General features: G+C 29.1%; 1 protein-coding gene across 2 annotated transcripts in view; it reads left to right on the top strand.

Moving 5' to 3' along the window:
• The window catches only part of LOC107439773 (sn-1-specific diacylglycerol lipase ABHD11), a 56,231-nt gene extending 33,273 nt beyond the window's left edge, over window positions 1-22,958 (top strand). The window contains exons 1-6 of one of the 2 annotated variants that reach the window (XM_043041361.3): window positions 9,987-10,150; window positions 10,603-10,756; window positions 12,977-13,150; window positions 16,626-16,826; window positions 20,096-20,292; window positions 22,763-22,958. In XM_043041361.3, the coding sequence (XP_042897295.2) occupies window positions 10,143-10,150; window positions 10,603-10,756; window positions 12,977-13,150; window positions 16,626-16,826; window positions 20,096-20,292; window positions 22,763-22,913 (885 nt within the window). In that variant the 5' untranslated portion in view covers window positions 9,987-10,142 and the 3' untranslated portion in view covers window positions 22,914-22,958. Of the gene's footprint in view, window positions 1-9,986; window positions 10,151-10,602; window positions 10,757-12,976; window positions 13,151-16,625; window positions 16,827-20,095; window positions 20,293-22,762 lie in introns of those variants that run through there. The other variant, XM_087157708.1, reaches the window with a different exon arrangement.
• The last annotated feature ends 669 nt before the right edge of the window (window positions 22,959-23,627 follow it).

Raw genomic sequence — 23,627 nt, 5'->3', positions numbered from 1 at the left:
ATCAGACACAAAAACGTACTTTCTCTGAATAAACATGCATTTTTTTTTACATATTTGGATTTCTTATCTTCAAAATATAGGGAGTAGCCGCAATCTGGGAAATGTGGTCCCCATAGTTTGGTCAGGAGTGCGATTCAAAGTTCGTACCCCTTAATGTTAATTTCGCTTTTTGCGTTTTCAGTCATATTTTCAAAACTAATGAAGCAATTCAAAAAAAATTGCACCCACTCATAAAACTCATTTACCCAAAGATAATTTCATGCAAAAAATAATTTTTAATAATTATTTATTATTTTTTATTATTTAATTAAAGTGAGGATGAAAAAATATTGAATTATAAGGTATGAATTTTTTTATGCCATATTAATCTACTTATTTTTCAATTGAAAAATCTAAAGTTTCAACTGTTTTTATTTATTAGAAGCTGAAAAAAATTAAAATTAATTATTTTTAAAAAAATAATTTGGCGACAATAAAGAAATAACTAATTGGGGCGATTAATATTAAAATGTGATAAACTTGGGAGGAACTTGACTTCGCGCGCGTAGCGTAAAATTTCATTCATATTTTTTTCGCTAATAATCGTTTGCTAATCTTTTTATTTTTATTTCTTTCACACTATAAAATACGATGTTTCTTTTTTAGTCATTTAATAATTTATTTGCAATTTAGTAAAGAATTTTGAATGAAAAACACTTTATTCAACAAATGTCTAGTTTTAAAACAGCGTGCTTCTGATAGAATACACCAGATTGTGCTTATTTAATGTGATTATTTTTTATTTTTTTTATTTTGTTTTTCAATAACTGATACAATTTCAATAATATACATACGTATGCATAGATTTGGAATAATATATTTATCAATTTCTTGAATATATATTTTATAAATATTAATAAAAATACGTAGTCAACATTTTTAAACATCTCTCACAACATCGCAAATTTCTCAACATCTTATAGGGTAAACTAAACAATGAAGGAACACTTAAGCTTAGCTTGCCTTTAAAAAAAATTCATAAAAATTTCAAAATTTGTAATTTTAGCTAATTGATGGTTTCGACATATTTGTTATTAAATGCAAATTATGTAAAAAAAGTTAGATAACTTACATAATATTGTTTTAAGCTCTTGGTGGTTTAAATAATAAGTAGTAAGATGACCAAGTGAAGGAACAGTTCTTACCAGTGAATAAGCACAAAATTTTCCAGAGAATGAACACTTAATTTTGATAATGTTTGATGCTCGTTAGGAATCCATAGGCCACACAAATGTCTAAAAACAAGATTTTTCTTGGAATTACGACATATAACCATAGTTAATGTGGAAAATTTTACTTTTTTTTCAGTCATGGAATGGAAAGTAAAATATGTTTGAATACATAATTTAAAAAAAATGTTTTTCATTTTTTTCTCACAGTTTAATAGTCCGTTCTAAATTATGAATGTTTATCATTGTGTAATCTGATGATGTTTTTATTATTATTATAATTCGATCATTTTTTTGTTTAATCTTTTCCTCATATTTTTCAAGCTTTTTTTTAAATATTTTTAAGTATTTTTTTTCTCTACGCCATGAGTAATTTATTTCTTTTTCTTTTGATTTAACCTTCCTCTTTTTTCCAAATTTTTGGCCAATGTAAATGTATCTTCGAAATTTCTTTTGATTTTCCAGTTCCATTTCAAGAATTCCTTACTGGATAATAAATGAGAAAAAGGAGTTTCGAAGTTTGAGTAAAACCCATCTCTCATTGACTTATATCTAGTAGTTACTTATGAAACCAAACGTTTTTGCAACTAACAATGCCTCAATAGGATTTATCTCAAAATCGGTTTTCAAGATACTTTCATTATTAATGTTAGTTGTCTCAGCTTTAGAGCCAAAATATGATTATACAATTGTTCTTTTTGAAATAAATTCTTCAATATTGAGAAAAGCGCAGGATATTGGATATTTGGGAGATTAAACTTTTCTGTCAATGTTCCTTTAAAAATTTGCAACATAACTTGTGAGATTTTCTTCCCATCTTCTGAAGAAATAGCGCATCGTTACTCTCGAAGCATGTGTTTTGTTGATAAGTTGTCTTGCTCATTAACTCTTGGTGTCTGTTTTGCATGCATTTGTTACAGTCAACGTTTTCTACATCGAATGAAAAAATATCGCATTTCATAAAAGCATTTTAACTTCATCAGTTGATGCCTCAAATCTTATTTAAAAATGGATGTAAAATTTTCTAGACATATTGTTTTACAATTCTTTTGTTTTCACGATCTAACGAGATTTCCAAGAATTACGTAGAAAACTAAACCAGAAAATTTGTTTTGAGGAACAAAACTTGCTCAGTTTCAAATTGATATGAGATTTATACCTATCCAGAAGAAGCAAAATTAGGAATTTGATTGCATTTTTAATTAGCCATGGGTAGAAACATTTGCAATATATTCGTAAAATGTTGCTGCGGTCATCGTTTCATTTCATGAATAGCTTTTTCCAATGAAATATGTAGCAGGGACTGATTCTGTAATATCTCTACGAATTCTTCTGTAAGGAAAAACTACCAATGGAGGTACTTTTTCTTTCCTAGGTACTTTAGAATATAAATCCTTATAATTTTTAAGGCCGCAGATTTTTCCCGTTTAAGGGCAGTATTCAACTCTTGCTTCATTCGCATTGTAAATGCAATCACTTTATAAAAGGATGCCAGGGCTACTTCCCTCCTAAAGATTCTCTGAAGTTCTTAAAACCAGTATTTCGAATATTATTCTCTAAGGGAAGTTTTGCCTTTTGAAATTATCTTCGCATTGCACTGAGTTATCGGTGGATGTCACCTTAAAAAAACTTCACCCATTTTTCACCTAGATAATTGTCTTTAAACGGATTTTTCCTACCAGTTCCCGTTAGGACATTAAAGACGGCAATAGGATAATAATTTAGCTAATTATTGGCACAAACTGCAAAGATTCCATTTAAGCTTTTATTATTATATTCAGTTGTTATATTTAGTTAATAAACATAGTTTATTAAGGAGTCTAAGGTATGATGTAATAACTAATCACTACATTTATAAAGATAAATAATAAATTAATTATTATTATAATTCTTTAAATAAATTTAGCAATTAAATTTGCATATTTAAATGAAATAGTTGTAGGAACTATTCATACAACATTTAACTGAATTTTAGGAGTCCTCTATGTCGCTGAACTACTAATTATCCAAGTAATATCATATTTCCCACATACTATTCATTCACTGGGAAATCTATTCTCAGTGAAGGAACATGCCTGTTCCTTCACTGGTTAGAAGTTGTTTTTTTTTATTTTTAACATAATTTTGATTTATAATATGACAAAAGGTACAAGAAAATTAAAATCTTTCTTTTATTTTCATTAACTTGAAAAAATCCCAGTAAAGGAACACTTGTTTATACATTGGTTTTTCATCGTTCTGTAATCCAGTTAATAAACACCCCCTAATCTCAGTACTTGCTTATGTTATGATGCTTAAAATAAATAAAACGTAAATTCAATGACCATATTTTGAATTCTTTTTTTCACAATGAAAAGAAAAAGCATTATTATATGCAATTAATTGTAGTTTAAACGGATAACAACAAACACTGACCTTATAATTTTGTCAAAGAAACAAGGCGTTGAACAGATACTAACAAATTCAAAACTTTTTCCAGAGAAGACTCAAAGACCAGATAACTAAATGCATTGTTAAAGAACTACCTATTGTTAGGTAGTAAGCTACTCTTACCAATCAATCTAAATTAAAACGTTTAAAATCTTATTTCTAAGAAATATCTATGAAATGCTCCTTCATTTGTTGGTTTACCCTATATCATCCTAATCTTAAAAGAAATTTCCGGAAGTGTATCGCAGAACTATTTTACCAACTATTTAATAAAATTTTAACATTTTAAAATTCTTATTCTTTTCCATTTTACGTTTATTATTTCTTCATTAATATACTAATAATTTTTTAGAACTTTAATTTAGATTTTCTTTAATTTAGGTTTCCCCTTCAAATTATAGTCAAGTTTTTTTTAAAGAATTATTGTCTGCTAGCTAAGAATAAAACCTTGTTAAGAAATTAAAAACATTCAGCTGTTTAAAATTATTTAATGCAAAACAGCTGATTATTTACTTAGCATACTATTTTTTTGAAAAAAGAATATAAATTATTGATTGTCTTTTTTTGTTTTGTTTCTTGTGACTTCAACTTAGATTATCTAAAATAGTGTTGATGTTTTATAAGTCACTACAAAGAGGATAAAGATACCGAACATAAAAAGCTGTGGAATACGTAGCCAATTTTTTTAGTGTCTTAAAATATCTCAGTATCTTAAATGTCGTCCTACTATCTTAGTTGTGAAATTAAATTTTTAATTTTCTGACCACGTGTGATTCACTAATTATTTCATTATATCTTTTACTCTTTATGATACCAAGTAGATTTTTTTTTCTGATAATACACTAAACTATTTAGTTTAATTTTTTACTTTAGCATGATTTCCAAGATATTATTGTAGTATAATTTGTTATCAGGAAAATGCCTTATTTTGTTAATCAGGAAATACTAAAAATTGAAATTTGTAAGGATTCCGAAGCTGTGCACACAATACACAATTTCCGACCTCATTTTAATAAAAAAAAATTAAAAAAAAAACGTGGCAAGTAGGCTAACATACTTTTTACAGAAACTGTGAAAACTAATTTTTCCTATATTTCGTCAAAAGAGGATAAGAATGATATTGCTCCAAGAGACCTACTCAATAATTTCGCTATTTCCAGAATGAAATCTGTTTGATCGAAACATATTATTCCTTGAAAATTACACGAGGGAAAAATTAACTTTTATTATTTATCTAAGCTTATTCCATTTATTTAATGATAGCGGTATTAAGGTTAAGGATATGGGTCGGAAGCTCCGTTTATTATTATACTATAAATGCATTAAATCATGTAGCTTGAATAATTTATTTTAAGTAAATTATTTAATAATTTTAAGCAAATAAGGGTGTAAAAACAAACTCGATCGAAATACTCCGAAATTATACCCTGAAATATATGTAGAATAAACTTTGGAATCGATATATAAAAAATACCTTTTCAAACAACTTCGAGTAGGACGGAAACGCTAACTTGTTTAAAAAAGTTGTCCTTGTTACTATTTAATTTCGATTCCTGGTACTAGGGGACATTCCATTTTCACATTCGACTTTTGAAATTTCAATTGTAAACGGAATTTTTTATGACTTTAAACTAAAATGTTAAGGCTTGCAGCAAAAAAAAAATAATTTTTTTTTACTGCATTAATTTTTTTACAAAGTAGTGAATTATTATTTTTTCAATCTAAGAACCTGTGCCTATAACATATGTAAAACTTATTTTGATATCGAGTGAAATAATTTAATATGTTGTGTAACTAAATGGATAATCCCAAGAAACTGAATCGAAAATATAAAAACTTCATTGATTTAAAAAAATAATAGATGATAATAAAAATAGACATGTTTTGAGCGTCCAATAATAAAAGTCACAAGTTATCCAAGCCTGACAAATCTTGAGAATGGGCGATTATATTTGAAAACTCGAAACATGTTGACTTTTACTTCCCTCTTCATATGTTTTGAAGCCAGTTGAGTTTTTATCGTCAATTATATTGTTTTACATTTGGATCTTGATCATTATTTTGATAAGGATTTTACACTAGTTAAAGTAAACATATGCATTTTAATATTTTATCAGGATTCATATGGTCTTTAAAAATGTAAGAACATCAATATTGTAAAAGTTATATTTAACTTAAAAATTAACATTTCGACACCAGATATTTTGAGTTAATGAAATTAAATATTTTATCTCTTAAGTTTTTGTGCCCCCATTTCAATATCTTAAGGATCTTACGAGCTCTGTTTAAAAAGAGATCATCAGATATATATAAGAAAGCAAAAATAACCATAGTAGCAGTATTTGGTGGTAAATGTAGCTTATCGTAATTGAAGAATATGCTGTGCGACATTTTATGGTGAATTTGCGAACGTATAAGTTTCAGAATGTATCGAAACATGAGGATGCTATTTGCTAATCATCTTTATCCAAAGGAAACAATGTAACCTAAATATCTAGTAGAATGAAGCAATTTTTTAAGCAATGAATCCTACAATTTGCAACATATTATTTCAATATCTTATTCTTAAACATAACATATTTCAATCTTTTTAAAATGCCACTAAACATTCAGCAATTCCTTGAGTTATAGAAAAAAGAAATATCGTATATTATAGAAAGCCTTGTGAATGTGCATTAGAATTATTATACAATCTACATTTTATTTTTCAAGCACTTTTTTTTTCCTCAAACTTTCTTGCCTAGAAGACTCGATTAAAACTGTAAAAATGATTATCCCTAAAATTTTGTATATAGCTATAATAAGTTATGCTCATTTTATTTTAGTATAAAATCCTCGAATAAATATAGTAAAAACAGTGTAATCTAAATAATATCAGATAAAAAGTTCATGTATTTAAATTCTAAAAACTATCATAAATAATTTATAAATTGATACAAATTTACTTTTCAAAGGAGATTAAAATAATATTTTTTTTGCTTTTTGGACAGAAATCCCCTAAAAAATTGTTTATGGCCTGGAAACTTCGAGATATTTTCTATTAACAATAAATTAAGCCCCTCCGAGCAATCACTGAACATTATTTCAATTTTTTTACTATTAGAGTTTGGTTGCGTAGCAACCTAGTAAAATTAAGCACTCCTCTTTTGCATTAGTCAATGGGTTATCTTAAAATATTTATTTGCGCAGGCGACTTTTTTTGGCGGTTTTCTGGACTATCGCCAAATATATAAACCTTTATTGCGGCCCAATTTACCACCCAATTTTTTTAAAATTTTGTCTACCCCCCCTAATTCAAGGGTCTAGATTCCAAATATGTAAAAAAAAATATATGTTTATTCAGAGAAAGTACGTTTTTGTGTCTGATTTCGTAACTTAATTAATAGTTAGCACTAATTAATTAACATATTTGAGGTCACCCCCAGGAACCATTAAGATTGACGCTTAGTTCGTGAAAATCCGATCATTAGAACGAAAGTTATTCAGGGTGATTCGTTTTTTTTTTTGCGGACTGTACACGTTCTGCTATTACGTCCGAAACAAAAACAGCTGGCCTTCCTGTGTATTTTTTTTTCTTTCGATGGATGGTGAATAAAACATTTTCGGATTCCAATCAAATACTTCTTAATTTCGATGCAACAATCTATTTATAGATCAGAAACAAAAAGAAAATGTCTGCGTTTAGCAATCATAAGAATTAATGAACGAAGCGATTAAGTATAACCACGCTTCCTTGTAAATACATTACAGATTTAAACAAATTTGGCAAATACTGTATTCAGCATAAATTAAACCAAAATAGAGTATCAGCGAACGTTGCCGTCACCTACTCATCAGCACACTACTTGTGAGTGATTCAAGGCAGTTCATTATTACAATCATAATGGCTGTTAAAATGAAGATAAACATTCAATGACAAAAAAAAAAAAGATTTAATTAAAACTTAAAAGCTTTATAAATTGTATCAGCAGAGTAATTATTGGTTCTAGAGATAGGGCAAACTGTGCTGAAGAAAGTAATATTTACTGATAGCACTCAATAATCATTCAATTTTTTAATAATCATCATTTATCAGGTAATTTTTTTTAAAAAAAATGTAAACAGTGTTAGCGATATGATTTTATTATTACCATTTATTAGGTCGTGAAATATGAAATTTGTTGAATGTTTTTTTTCTCTTTTTTTTTCATAAAAGTGTCTATTTTTTTATCCCTGAAAATTATATGAAACTATGAGTATGAACATTATATATATATATATATATATATATATATATATATATATATATATATATATATATATATATATATATATATATATATATATATATATATATATATATATATATATATATATATATATATATATATATATATATATATATATATATATATATATATATATATATATATATATATATATATATATATATTCATTTTTAATTTTGATTTGTTTTTAGCTTGAAATTTAAAAAAATTTAATTTTTAGGAAAAGCCAGCATTCAGTGTTAAATGTTGGTTTTCCAGCAAGCAAGGAAAATTTTGAAAATATGTGTTTTAAAAATATCCTGGTACTGGTGTGTAAAATAAGAAATAAAATGTTTTCAGAGCAAAAAAAAAAATGAATTAGTTTCCAGTCCGTCAATATCGCGGGAACGAGAAATAACGAACGAAATCTCAACCTGCCATTTTCACGGGAGCGAGAAGGAAGGGGTTAAAAAATAAATTTTATCTAGAGCACAAACCAGGTGTATTCACGAAGAGCCTAACTAGGTAACTTTGCTAAGATTACAAATAACATATCACAAATACACGCATTTGATTAGTGCTGATTGGCTGACTTTAATGCTCGCATCTGGTTTAAAATAAACTAACTATCTATAATTATCTTAAAAATATCCTGGTACTGCTATCTGGTGTGTAAAATGAGAAATAAAATGTTTTCCGGGCAAAAAAAAATGAATTAGTTTCCAGTCCGTCAATATCACGGGAGCGAGAAATAAACAAAATCTCAACCCGTCATTTTCACGCGAGCGAGAAGGAAAGGGTTAAAAGCTTATTATTCCACAGGGGCTTAATATTTTACCTCTGTGTTTCTTTTATTTAGAATTCACCACTTAAAAAAACATTTCCAATAACTAGTTTTTAGTTAATGTGCAGAATTGATATTTCTAACTATTTTTCTTCGTTGCTTTCTCTGCTGTTTATTTCATCATTATGACTTCTTTTTTTTTTTGTTCGTGTCTGCAATCTTCAAGTCTTCAGTGAAAATTGCATGCATCATTTTATTTGCTCTTGGTCTATTGCCAGATTGTTTGTCATGGATTCAAAATTAAATGAAATTTCCTGAACGCCCAAAATCGAGTGGGCAGGCTATTAATTGGAAGATTGCAGGTTCAGGTCCTGTCACGGACGCCATTTTTTATGATCACTTTTTAGGCCAGGATAGCCTGGTTGGCAGGGCACTGAGCCCATGTCCAAAAGAGTTCTTTGGTTCTATCCCCGCCGGCCGAAGACTCCCCGTGTAGTAAATGGTGACTGATGCACGTTAAATCTGTCGAGTCGCAAAATCCTCCCTGTTGGCATAACAAATCAATACCTCTGGGAGTACCAATCCAGGAGTTTCCTTGTCTTCTGGATTGGCCAAAATTACAAGGCTACGAAGTTGAACATTAGTAGTCGTAAACCCAAAAGTGGGTCGGCTGTTCAACGACGGATGTAAAATAATATTAAAAAAGAGTCGTGGTCGCTCAGGGGATAGAGGGTTCGTCTTCCAATGAGGTTCGAATCCCAGAGATGGTTGGTAGCTACGAATTCCACACCAGGTGCTGACGTAAAATACGGATCATGGGTTAGAGTTCCCTTACCGTTAGGCTAATTGTGTGAGGTTTTTGTCTTTTTTTCTCTGTGTAACGCTAATACGGGTCAGTTCCCTCGTAAAATCCTCCACTAAGTCAAATTTCTCACAATACTTGATCCAGGAGATCTCTTGTCTTCTGGAATGGGTTCAAAATTACAGGGCTACGGAGTTGAACATCAGTAGTCGTAAGTCCTAAAATTGGGTCGGCTGTTCAAGGATGATTATTAAAAAATAATGATAATAATAATAATAATAATAAAATATTGAAATAGAGTAATAAATAGAAATTATCAAAGATCGCACTTTTAATTTCTCTTAGAAATAATCATAATTACGCGAAAACTTTCTTACAACAATATTGTATGCGTGAATTAGTTACATTTTGTCTTGCTATGCGTCACAAAAACATTAAACAATTAGTATGTCAAGGTCAAAAGAAAATTGTAAATGTGTTACTAATGGCGCTATTACTGTTCGATTTTAACACAGTATAATTACTATTCGATTTCATTTCACTGTGGACTTAACTGTAACCAGATTATGCTTCTATAAACTAATGTTTTAAATTGTAGTTTTTATATTTAAATAAGTGTTAATTGTTAGTACAACTATTTTTTAGAGTTTAGTTAATTTTTAGAGCTAAATATGGAAGAGTAAGTAATTATTTAATTATTTAGGCATAATGCATGTTACAAACTTTGTGTTTTAAATCCTAATTTTTTCAACTTAAATAACTATTAATTTTTAATTAGGAGTATTAGAGATAATTATGAAAGAGTAAGCAATTATTTATGGATAATGTTTGTAACAAACTAAATGATTTACATTGTAATTTTGTAAATTTAAATAACTACTTATTTTTAATGTAACTGTTAATTATTAGAGTTATATATGGATAATGTAACAATTAAATGATTTTAATTACATTTTTATAAATTTAAATAACTGTTAATTGCTAGGATGACTGTTTATTGTTCATTGATATTAAATTTCATTTGATTTGTTGTAGTATTTAAGTTATCTATGAAAATATGTTTTTTTTCCTCCTTAACTTTAAGACATGGTTGTATAATTATAACTATAGATTTTTTGCTTTTAATTTTAGTATAACTCCAGTGAAACTGGGCTATTATATAGCAGAACCAATGTTTGATGCTAATGAAACTTTGTGTCCTCTAATTTTCATGCATGGTTTTGCGCAATCAAAAGAAGTGTGGGGTGATATTCCACAAATCGCAGCTGATGAAACTAAAAGAAAGGTAATTTTTTTTTATCAGTTTGAACAACATAACCACCATTTTGAGTCTTTTACATCCGGCAAGTTTTAACCAGATATAAGATGGTGTTAGATTTCGTATATGATTTTGGTAGATATCGAAAATGATTTGCCCTACGCTTTTCGATTTAGATCAGACAAAAAGAATAAACTATTTTCACTGTTTGACTCTACTGAAAAAAAAAATAGAAATTACAATTTTATTTCATTTTATTATTTTCTTCTTTTTAGTTTGAATTTAACAAAAGTGGACACACGAAATTTCAATAAGAGATTTTTTAAAAAAATTGACATTTTATTTATTTATTTTTTTAACTTTTAAGAAAACAATTAAAACATTTACTAAGCAAAAGGCTCCAGTTTCAAATTGTGAACTTATCGGAATAAAGGGGTTAAAATTTCGGTTAACGATACATTTTCTATTTGTAGTGGTAAGGAAACTATTGAAAATTGTAGTCATCAACCTCTGAATGCCAGTAAAGATTAAGGAACTCAATACCCATATAGCAGTGGACTGATCGTTAAGACACGGTTCCCATCAGATCACTGAAGTCAAGCATCACTGGCTGCGGTCAGTGTGCGGGTGGGTGACCACTTGGATCAGTCTGCGTAGGGACCGAGGGTGTGCGGTATTGGTCCTCGTAAAAATGTGTTACCGTAAAGTGCTCGACTTCGCGTGCAGGTCGTTGGGCTACCGAAGCGGGGGTGCCATCCCCTCTGCAGAGGATCAAAATTGTGATGGCATGTCTTCGGATCATCCTCAGGGATGTTTCCCAGACCGTCGCCAATAGCCCATTGTGCAGCTCTAGTGCGACGTAAATGAACTACAACAACAACAGCAAAATAAGGTTTATTTTCACTCAGCAAAAACCTTTCAACGTAAACCTAAAAAGGTTTGCTATGCGGTTTACGTGTAAACCTTCTAACCTTAAAACGAGATCGGTGACAATCTGTTCTATTCTACTCACAAAACCCTAATCCAAATCATGGGAAAACAACCTTCTATATAAAAACCTTAAATCGAGATTGACTTAGGGTTTTCAAGCGTGAAAAAATCCTTTAATAAAGCTAGTCTCAAGGTGAAAATTATCTTACATCTAGGTAATTATAAGGTTCGCAAAGTCTTGTATGCTCAGCTAAAATCCACCTTGTCATGAAATTTTAATTGACAAAGCAATTTGATTCTATCGCTAGTGTGACGTTAGCTGAAACGTCAGTATGGATCTAAGTGACCATTTTATCTAAGTGACAATACTTTTTAAAAAAGCTAATTAAAAATTTTTTTTAATCCTTTTAGGATGAAAGGTTTGAAACTGCAATATTTTCGCTTCATTGGAAAAAGGTTTTTAGTTCAAACATTTTCGTGACAATAAGAAGAAAATTTCGGCACAAGGTTGCCGTAAGGTTATATGCTTTCTGGGTAGTTTGTCGGATAGTGATTGGAATTTCGATTAACGATAAATTCTGCTTGTAAAACTCTAAGAAACCGATAGAAATTTGTAGTACAGTATAGAACCCGTTATCCGGAAATCAGAAAACCGGAAAACCAAAAAACCGGAACGAAATTCAATAAATTTTCCCGCCATTTTTTTTAAAAAAAAAATTTTTTTTCCTCATAAGATTTTAGAATTTTCCCTTCTTTTTTGAAAGATGTTTACCTTACCATCATTTAGGAAATAATCATTAGTGTATTACTTCATCGGTTTTTCTTCTTTTTAAGATTATTTCCAAATATTTGTTTTTAGTTGGCTTCAACAATAAAAAAAAACGGCTTTTTGCAGCGATTCAGAAAATCGGAAAAATCAGTTATCCGGAATAGCGATGGTCCCGATCGTTCCGGATAATCGGTTCCCTACTGTATCACTAAACACAAATCTCCAGATGAGGTTTGAACGTTTAAGTTCGTTCGAAAGTGGTCGGAATTTCGATTGACTGGAAATTTGTTTTGGCCTCGAAATTGTGGCACATTTTTCTTGTATCGGCCGAATAACGACTGAAAATTACATTGTTTACAGACATAGATCTCTAGTAGATATTTAAGCGTTCTAAGTCAAATAATAATCTAAATGTTGAATACAAGATTCTATCCACGATTACAAGGCTCTCTCCGCTTGTCAATATGTAAATTTGCTGTTAACTTATATGGGCAATTTATATGTTTAAACTTACTACTAAATACTAAATATTGAATTATTGTTTTCAGGCATTTGTGATTGATTTAAGAAATATAGGAGATAGTGGGTGGTCAGAAGATCTAAGCCAAGAAGCCATGGCAAAAGACTTATTTCATTTTATGAACTTAAAAAAAATCAACAAGGCAGGATTAATTGCACATAGTCTAGGAGGTGCTGTGTGTCAAAAGTTTGTGATGGAATGGGTAAACTATTTTAACTTTCACAAAGATTCATTCTTGCTTGTTTACTAAAAAATACTATGTCATAAAATTCAGAGTATACTGGCGGTTTTAGAGATTCAAAAAAAAAATTAAAAAAACCCAGCAAACTAGCATGAAGGAGCATAAATTTTACAGACCAAAATTCTTCTTTTAGTTCAGACATTTTTAGGCAGATGGAAAAAGCAAGAAGTAAATTTATAAATCGAAGATAAACAACTGAACATCATAATTTCTGAAAATCATTCAATAAGTGAAAAAAAAAAAAAAACATTATGATATTTTTGAAATATTCGCCTCGAGTTACAAACTAATGTCATTAACCAGATGATAAAACTTGCACACATCAAAACAACACGAAAGAAATGCCATAATTAAAAAGTTTCTAGCGACATCTGTCGGAAAAATTTCCAACTAGTACTAAGAAAAGTGTATGGTCCGTCATATGCTGCAAGAACTCTTATTTTTTAACCCTAACTGTTTTATTGTTATAAATTTTTGGAAACCATCAGTCCAATTTGGGACTAACGAGATTATGTAATATTATTAAAACATTTCACGTGCGCAACTTTAGCAATAATTTTCTAAAAATCTAATTCTTCAGCTGTTATAGATTCAAATGTAAAGAAATGGCAAGCTAAATTTTATTCTTTTTTTTTTCATCGAGTTATTTTAGTACAGAAAACAGCTTCTGAACTATTTATATTAGTAACTATAATGAAAGAGCTATATTTTCAGAAACAAACGGAAATTGAAGAAATTTTAATATCTCTTCAAAAAAAAAAAAAAAATTGCGACACAGAAGGCTTATAAGAAATTTTACTTCTCCAAAAAATGAGAATTCTCCTTTCCCAAGGCGAGCACCAATTGTAGCATAAAATCTTGATTTCAAATCGAACTTTTTATGAATAAAGTTTGATGCACAACATAAAATTTTTCAGCCGCAAGTATATATAAAAAATAAAAAAATTAAAAAAAACATGTTCGAGCCGCTATTTGTCAAAAATCCTGGTGACGCATACGTTATCTTTCGTCGGTTCAAAACCAATAGACAACATAACTTTTTGTTGTAGTTGTATATATTCCAATGAATTCAAATTCTATTCAAATTATTCTTCATTTTTTGTTGAATTTTTTGTAAATGTTTTTCACTTTTTATAAAGTTTTTAAATTAATATTTTTATATTATACTCTTACATTATATTTGTATATTACATATTTATTTAATATATATAATTCTCTTACGTGGCTCCCAAATTTTGGCTGTATTTCTTTTCCACTGGTGGCAACAGTTTTCATTTTTAAAGAAGTACTTTGTACAACTAAATAAGATTCTTTTCACAACACTTAAATATTTACTTTATTTTCTTCATATATACAGAGAACAGTCGGCAAAGAATTCTGTTAGGTTAAAAAACATTTCGCTAAAAAAAGAACGAATTCTAAAATAAATAAAAATAAACAACTTAAAAAATATAAATGCTGTTGCCAACCATAGAATATTTTGAAAGTTAACTTAGCAACATAAATCAAAATGACATAGAAGCGCAACTAGATCAAAATTATGATACCTGAGCTCTTGACGTAACAAATCCTTCAATTCTATAAGTGTTGCATCGCCAAATGCCCAGATTAACAATTGTGATTTTTAAAGAAATTATATAAAAAGTTTTAAATAAAAAAACTTCGATCCAGCTACTTCTACAACTGCTTCTTGAAGAACTTGGCTCATTGATTAAAAATATTGTTTTAATTTTACTGTACTAACTTTACTTCTTACATTATTGCTATGACCCTCTTTCATGACATTTTACAACTTCATGCAAAATGTATGTCTTTAGAAATGTGCACATAAAAAAAATAATATTTAGAGGTTAAGAGTTGCCTCAGAAAAATTTGATTGTTGACACTGAATTTAGTAATGGAAACAATCATTTATGTGAAAAATTGAATTGTATTGCTGACATCGAAACTAAAAATATTGTGTTTCAACTTAACAATACTACCTTAATTTTTACTTATGTAATTACTATGATCCTCTTATATATATATATAAGGGGGGGGGGGAAATAATAAGTAAAAAAATAACAAACAGTTTAAAAAAAAATTAGTAAATTATATTAAAAAAAACCGGAAAAAAAAAGATATAATCTTTTCATCAGCCCACACGATTATATCCGCAAAACACAATACATACATATATATATATATATATATCTGAATACTGACATTTAGAACAAAATTAAGGTTTAGAATTGCCTCGGAGAAATTTGAATTGTTAACAATGACTTAAACAAAAAGTTTTATTTTCACTGACAAATACCATATTATAATTTTAACTTTTTCTATGACTATACTAATTTTCTTACTCTTTTCTTTGTTTTTTATACATTTTATATTTTTGTGATAAAATAAAAAACTTATAGTTGTTATGCTTCTGAACACTGATGAAAACACAAAATGATGGGCTTCATCAACAATCAAAAATATAAACATTTATTTTACAAATTCCATATTATTAGGGTGGCGCTCTTCAGAGAATTAAAAATACAAAATTATCTTCATCGAAGCCGATGCTTTACATCTGGCATTCAGTGGTAGACTACTATTTCACACTGTTTTACAACACATGACTTTAGCCCTCTGGTGGGAAAGACTTTAAAACAAAACTTACAACAGTTACTTTTCTCAACAACTGAAATTTAGAATAGTGTGATTAAGCAAAATATGTTAACTGTTTGCAATTTCAAATTAATATTGATATGTACAGGTTTAGAATTTTCTACAGTGAAAAGTTTTCGGAACTTCAGCATTCAAAAAAGTATACAAAAGCTAGACGTTAAAAACGTATCCAATGAGAGAGCAAAGCGAGCATTAGATTGCGAAGCAATCCGAAATGAACTGAGAAAGCAGTTCCGGGTGTTGGCGAGCTCCAGCGAACAGGGGGTGAAGCCTCCTAGTATTATATATTTCTATTAAATTTTTAATTTAAAAAAACAACAACTGCAATTGCTATTAATCACAGTAAAAAATACTATTTGCTTGGTTTATACAGAGTAATTTTAAACATCTGTAAATTCATCACCAGAACTATTTTAACAATTGTCTCTAAAGTCTCTTACCTAACAATCTCCAGGGCAGCTATAGTTGTTTATTATTGATTAATTCTATTATAAAAGAGATTTTATCCTTTCAATCATAATTTTTATTAAAATTTCATGCAATGTTTCGGTAAGTTAAAATTGAAGGGAATTTAAAATCTAATATCCATACAATTCTTACGAAAAAACATGAACAACACTATCCAGTCAATTATAATTTCAACTTTTAGAGAAAAATGCCTATTACATTTCATGGAATATCCCAAATGCAACTAAATAACTTTTTCAACATTATTTTTTATTTTAATAAAAAATTTAAAATCTGTTTTTTTTTCTTTTTTTTTCTTTTTTCTTTTTAGCCAGATAGAGTTGAATTCTTAATTGTAGAAGATCTATTTCAAAGCAAAAACGCCTCATTGACTTATGTGGCTGAGATGGGTTTATCTTTCTATCGACACTGGGTTGAAGCTGTTCGAAGTATACCACCATACATGAATAAAACTGATGCAATAAAATACGCAGTGGATCACCTTTATTATCAGCTTCCACCTGAAAAGCTTGTAAAATATTTTATTTTCCCCTATACTATATTTATTCCTAATAATATACGCTTTAATTTTTTTTGTTTCACTAGAATAAGCATTTGTGATCTTAATCTATTGTTTAATTGAGACACACCTAATATATTGATTTAAACTTTTGCTTTTATTACCTAAGCTTGCATGATTTTAATCAAGTGCTTAATTGAATTATTTGTTGTTGTTGACGTATGCCTGTTTAGGCAGAGGGGGTGCGATTGTTCTTGTTTCCCAGTGGCGCCATCTATGGCCAAGAATTCGACTTGTTTATAGAGCGGACCCATTCATTCATCTATTCACTCATCCACAGATCGTAATTTTGACCTGAATCAGAGAACGATCGATCTCCAATCCAGTACCCCCAGAGGTATTGATTTGTTATGGGAACATGGAGGACTTTTGCGACTCGACAGATTTAATGTGCATCAGTCTCTTTACTACACGGGGAGTCTTCGGCCGACGGGGTTTGAACCCACGAACTCTCGGACATGGGCCCAGCGCCCTACCTATCAGGCTATCCCGGCCCTTGTTTAATTGAATAGCACTCAATATATTGCTTTAATTTTTTTACTTTACTTGAATCAGCCATTATTATCTTAATATACTGTTTACTTGAGTAAACTTAAATCAGTCAGTATGATCTTAATCTACTGTTTAATTGAGTTACACTTATAAACCTTTTATTTTAACTTGAATTGTCCTGTATGATTTTATTATGTTGTTTACTTGAGTAACACCTAATATCTCAACATTTTATTTTACTTAAATAAACATTCTAATCTTAATATAATGTTCAATTGAGTAGCACATAATATATTGCTATAAACTTTTTATTTTACTTAAATAATCATTTATGATCTTAATCTAATGTTTAATTGAGTAACACCCAATATATTTCTTTAAACTTCTTTCAGTTTGAATAAGCATGTATAATACTAACTAAAACTTTAATTGAGTGAACTTGAATCAGCCTGTATGATCTTAATCTAGATTTTAATTGAGTAACACTTAAAATATTGCTTTAAACCTTTTATTTTACTTGAATCAGCCTGTGTGATCTTAATCTACTATTTACTTTCCTAACAACCTAATATATCGATTTTAACTTTTTATTTTACTTAAATAAGTATTTATGTTCTCAATCTACTGTTTAATTGAGTAAACTTCAATCAGCCTATCTGCCTCTTATTACGCATCGCCCATTACGGGTATGTAGTTCCATTATTGCATATTATTATGTAAATAATTTTTGATTTTGTCTTACGCTATTTATCCGCCATACTTTTGTATAGGTTTTTTTTTTTTTTTTTTAATTTTATTTTGTTTTTTTAGCCTTCGTCATTCATGTTTATGATTACCGTTTTTTCGCACTTATCTTCACTGTTTATGCTTATTATACTATACACCGATTTTTCCTTCTGGATATCTATTTATACGACACCTCAGGTTTGGTCTTATTGATCTTTATGATTGTACTCGAGTACATGTTGAGTTTCATCTCGATTACTCATTTGATTTCGCCATTTATACTTCGATCTATATCTCCGACGAATCGGTACCGTCTTCGGCGGCAGACTCCGAGATCTTGCAATCATCGTGAATCGTAAATATCGCTCTAAAACTTTTATTTTACTTTAATAAGCATTCATCATCTTTATCTACAGTTCAATTCGATTACAACTAATATATTGCTTTAAACTTTTCATTTTATTTGAATAAGCATGTAAGATCTCAATATATTCGTGAAAAATTATTTTATATTTTATAGAAACCAAGCAATATTTATATTTATTACTTAATATCCATACAATTTACATACAAACCCAGAAATTTCAATGCATCCAAAATGCCACTTGTCATTTTCCTTTCACTGCATAAAATAGCAATTTATAAAAATTTATTAAATTTGCATAATATAATCTGTTCTCTCGTACACTATCTGCATAAACCTATTGTACAAAAACTAATTTGGTTAACTCTTCAATATATGTAGTAAAGTATAAAAAATAAGAGGTTTCCTCTAAAATTTAGTTATTTTTTTCTTTTGCAATTTTGAAAACTTATATTATGAAGTATATACAGTATGTGGTATATGAAGTATGTGGACAAAACCGTTTTACCCGGAAACTATTTGATTTAGAAGAAAAATGCGATTATTGGACCGACCGTTCCCCGTCAGGCGCAGGAGGCAATGAGGCCTATATACGAAGACCTGCTAAAGGGCAATTTGCATTAAAGATGTATTAGCGCGAACAGTCAAAACAATAATGAATTACTAGATTCGCTTATTTGGGCATTTTCTCTAAGAATCCATCTATTTCAGTAAAAATATGGTTGAAATTGGCAACGATGGTGATCTTCAACGAGGATTTTAGACGAATTGCCATCATCATGGATGTCACGAGTATATAACAAAGATAGCCAGTCTTTGACGCTGGAGGTAGCAATACGCGCCAACGAAATGTATGATAGCGAGAAAGGCGTGCTGTATAATCCCATGCATTATTGCCGATTAATGGGAAGTTTCAAAAATCCAGAGAGAAACGTAATAAAAACTATAAACGCAAAAATCATGCTTCTTTCATTGGACCTTTGCTTTGCAGAAAAACTACTCGATCGAATTTAATGGCACTTTGGAAATTTTTAAAGGATTGATGTGGTTTAAACCAACAAAAATCAAAACTTTTCCGAAATTTCGATTTTTTTTTTTTTTTTTTGAATTTTAAAATAGTAAATTCCCCCCAAAAAATAATAAATTTTTGCCATCTTTTTTTTAAAATGGAAAAAAAGGGAAAAAACTTATGTAGGTAAAAAAAAAAGTTTTTTTTCTTCAGATTTTTGTGGTTTTAACCATAGTTACACTAATAAATAATCGTTAATTTTTGGTCTCGTCCGTGCCAGATTATACAGTATGGAAATCGAGCTACGCTCGTCCATCAGAGCACAGCGCAGCGTATACTGCCATCTTCGCATCATTTTTGTATATTAATTTATAATTATTTCGTGCTAGAAAAAAATTGAAATGTAGCTGAAAAGGGCGAAATAAAACCATAAAATCATTATATAACTTATCTTTTATAAGTACATAACTATCTTTTATAATTATCATTACATAACTTAAGATGTTAAAAATGAAGCCTCCAGACCAGAAAAACCTCTTTAACTAATTACAGTGAGAGTTTTGAATATCTGTTATTGCCTCATTATTCTTGGTCAAATACAATAATTTGTAATTATCATTTATTTTTCAGAATCTAATCAGTGGTAGAGAGAAATTATGCCAAATTGATTATAATTTGAAACAGATGGATGATGGGACCTATGATTTAAAAGATAATGTTGATCTATTTTTCAATATACGTAGAGAACTGTTGGAATTGCCACCAGTAACTGGTATTTACGACGGACCAATATATTTCATAATTTCGCCCAATTCTTGGTGCAAAGTGTAAGTATTGTACTCCCTGTTTCTCTATTGCCTTTAAAATTATTCCTAACGAGTTGATAATTACACCGAAGATTTATTCTCGTTTTCTTAAATTAAAGGAAACTACTCAAATAACCAGGTAACAACAAAACAACAACTAACAACCAAGTAACAACAAAAGGATATATTTTAACAAGATGTAAATATGACAATGGTTACTACTACAACTACTTTAAAAGCGTAGATGTCTTATTTCTACAATAATCATTTGACAGTTAACAATGCCATCTAGTGGTGATTCAACAAGTATATTTCCACACCCCGTGGCAGAATTGCGGCGGCACGACGACATTTTAGTAGAAGAACGTTACAGAGTTTTTGCAGAAAGATTTTTCATTTGGGAAGGGGAAAATTTTGGTTCTTCTTTCTGCATAATTTTTCGAAAAATTGCTCATCAGAGATTAAAGAAATAATCGTGATTTTTCTATTCTCATTTTGGATTCAAAAAAGAAAGTCCGTAATGACTTGCTTCAGCTAAAATTTCAAATTAATAATATAAAATAAAAACATTCAGAAATCGCGAAAGTTTAAAATATAGTTCGCCCTAAAATAAAGTTCTAACATTTTTTTTCCTTTAAGAGACACCATGTTTTACACACATATTTGAGTATCTCTTTTTCTAAAGAGTCCCATTCGCGTGATTTCGTTATCGATCTTTATTTTGGAGTTACTGCATGGATTGTACGATTTTCAATTTATGTACGAATTTGAATTTATATTATCGTTTAATTTGTTTACGAATTGTAATTTTTGAAAATTCATATTTCAAAAATTTAATTTTCACAAAATTCGAAGCAGGAAATAATTAGTGCATTTTCCGCTTACAAAATACGAGAAAGCGCCTATAATATTAGAATTTAAAAAAAATCTCACTTTTACAATTAAAAAATTTTATACATTTTTATTCTATACTTTCTTCTGTAAACACAACGTTTCTGTTACTTTAAATTAGTAATTGTTATGATTAAAACTATCGTAAAGAGAAATATTAATGCTAGGGAAGTTTGTCGCAGAAAGTCCGAAAAAATTCTGCCACGGGGATTGTACGTGAGTTCTAAAAGTAGCCATTTACAAATCGAAAATAAATTGTTATTAATAGTCAAGATCGACAAAATTATGCATAGATAAAGTTCCATGCTGTATAATTTTTATAATTTTATTTCTAATCTTATACAATAATAATTTTAAAAAAAGTAAATAGAAAAATTCATGAATCCAAATCCGCAAAAAAGATCTCTAAAGCCTTAAAAAAATCAACTGAAGTTTAAAATTTATTCAATGAGGCTTTTAAAGAAGAAAAAAAAAGTAAAAGTACTTGCTTTAAAAATGAATGATGAATTCAAACTCTCATAAAACGATGTTTTATGAGGGTTTCGTAACAGAACAAATGGATATGGTAAAGTATAATTGATATAAGTCGTGTTAAAATTGCTTTTCTTTCTTTCTTTCTTTCGTTCTTCCTTCCTTTCTTTCTTTACTTCTTTCTTTCTTCGTTTCCTTCTTTCTTTCTTTATTATTAATTTTAAAAAATTTTCTGTGACAGATACTTGATACTTTTCGGAAATCTTTCTGCAAAATACCATCAGAGGAACTCAAAATTAATTTTAAAAACAGCATTTTTCATTCAGTAATGAAATAAATTGGAAAATTAAATCGCCTTTAATCAATTAATTAAAGCTGAAATAAACCATGAATAATACAAAACATAATTAGGGATAAAAGAAAAAAATTTAAAATAAAGTTACTTGCATCTATTGCCCTAAGTGAACTGCATCTGTTCGTTTCTGAGTTTCGTTTTCACGCAGCTGAATTTCAGCTCCAAAATGAACTATTCTAGTTCTGAACTTTAAATTGTTCGAAGACATGCATCTGTTAGCTTTCCTGAAAAGTTCTTCATTTATTGTCTAAGTGTTAACTATCATAAGAATGCAGGAATTATAGGCAGGAAATGAAAATCAATATTTTTGTAGTTATTTTAATAATGGGGGGGGGGAGTTGACAATTTTATGATCCTCTTAGCCATGAAATTGAAAAATCAGAATTGCTGCATGTCTTTTGTAAAACACATACGTTGTTTTTTCAGTTGCAAAACAATGAAGTTCTGAGAAATGAAAATCAAGAAACATAAAAATTGTGATTTTTCGCAAATAAAGTTAGAGCAAATAAAGCTACTGCCAAATAAAGTTAGTTACCATGGTGCCTGTCAGCAACTAGTATCATGCAATTTCTGATAAAAGGCAGTAGAAGCTTAGTAAAAAAAAAATTCCGGTTCTCGATTTTTTTCCCCTATCCTATTTTGTCTGACTCACCTTTATACTTATGCAAATAATAATAATAATATTGAGTTAATCAATTTTAAATAACGATTATAGATATTATTTATTAAAAGTTTTCTATGAAGTATTCATATTCATTTCCCCTTTTATTTTAGGTATGAGCATACAGATGAAATTCTCGAAACATTCCCTAAGGCTCAATTTTTCTGCATTGAAGGAACAACACACAATATTCACATTGATGCTCCTGAAAAATTTATGAATATTATGTTGGAATGTATTTTAAAACATCAGTGTATAGATTAATGTACTAATGGTAAACTTAATAAAAATAAATACACTTAATAAAAAGATTGATTTCATCCATTTATTTGCTAATGAAGTGAAAATATCGTTTTTAAGTATTTATCTATAAATATTTGTTGCATAGAATTAAGTATAGGAGTTTTGTATTGGTAGTAGCATGAAGCTGATTTCTTCTGCGCATAAAACTGAAAAATTTGTAGAAATAGGTATAAGTAGTAAATGCCGGTATGCAGTTTCGAAAAACCTTATCTAATAATTATATTTATTGACCTTTGCTGTTGTGTTTTGCTTATACGATGAACAAAGGTTTGAAAGTTAATTGAATATTTACTTGCAGTTACTAGAAAATCTCCGAAACGCAGTTTAACACCGAAATTAGATAAAACTAGCAGGAAAATATTTCTCCCTATGACAATCCAGAAACAAAGCGTTTTCTACATGTTTTTCATTATTGCGCTTTGTCGGTATTTTTTTCAAGACGATGGCGGAATGTCAATACGACTGCAACTGATAAAATAGTTTTAAATAATGGTTTAACAATTTATTCTTTGGAATAAAAGTGCGAATTTTGCATGCAAAACTTGCAATCATCAAAATTATAAATCAAAAATTACTTCTAGTTTGCAGGTGACATAGTTGTGAATGAAATAGGAATTAAAAATAAATAAATAAATCTCACCCTTAAACAGGGTTGGGAGCAACGAGAAAAAGTAT

The sequence above is a fragment of the Parasteatoda tepidariorum genome, chromosome 2, assembly GCF_982258835.1.
Source record: "Parasteatoda tepidariorum strain Cologne lab strain chromosome 2, Ptep-v5.0, whole genome shotgun sequence".
Classification (NCBI taxonomy): domain Eukaryota; kingdom Metazoa; phylum Arthropoda; class Arachnida; order Araneae; family Theridiidae; genus Parasteatoda; species Parasteatoda tepidariorum.
The sequence above is the reverse complement of the archived record's forward strand: the minus strand, read 5'-3'. Positions and strand labels throughout refer to the sequence as shown.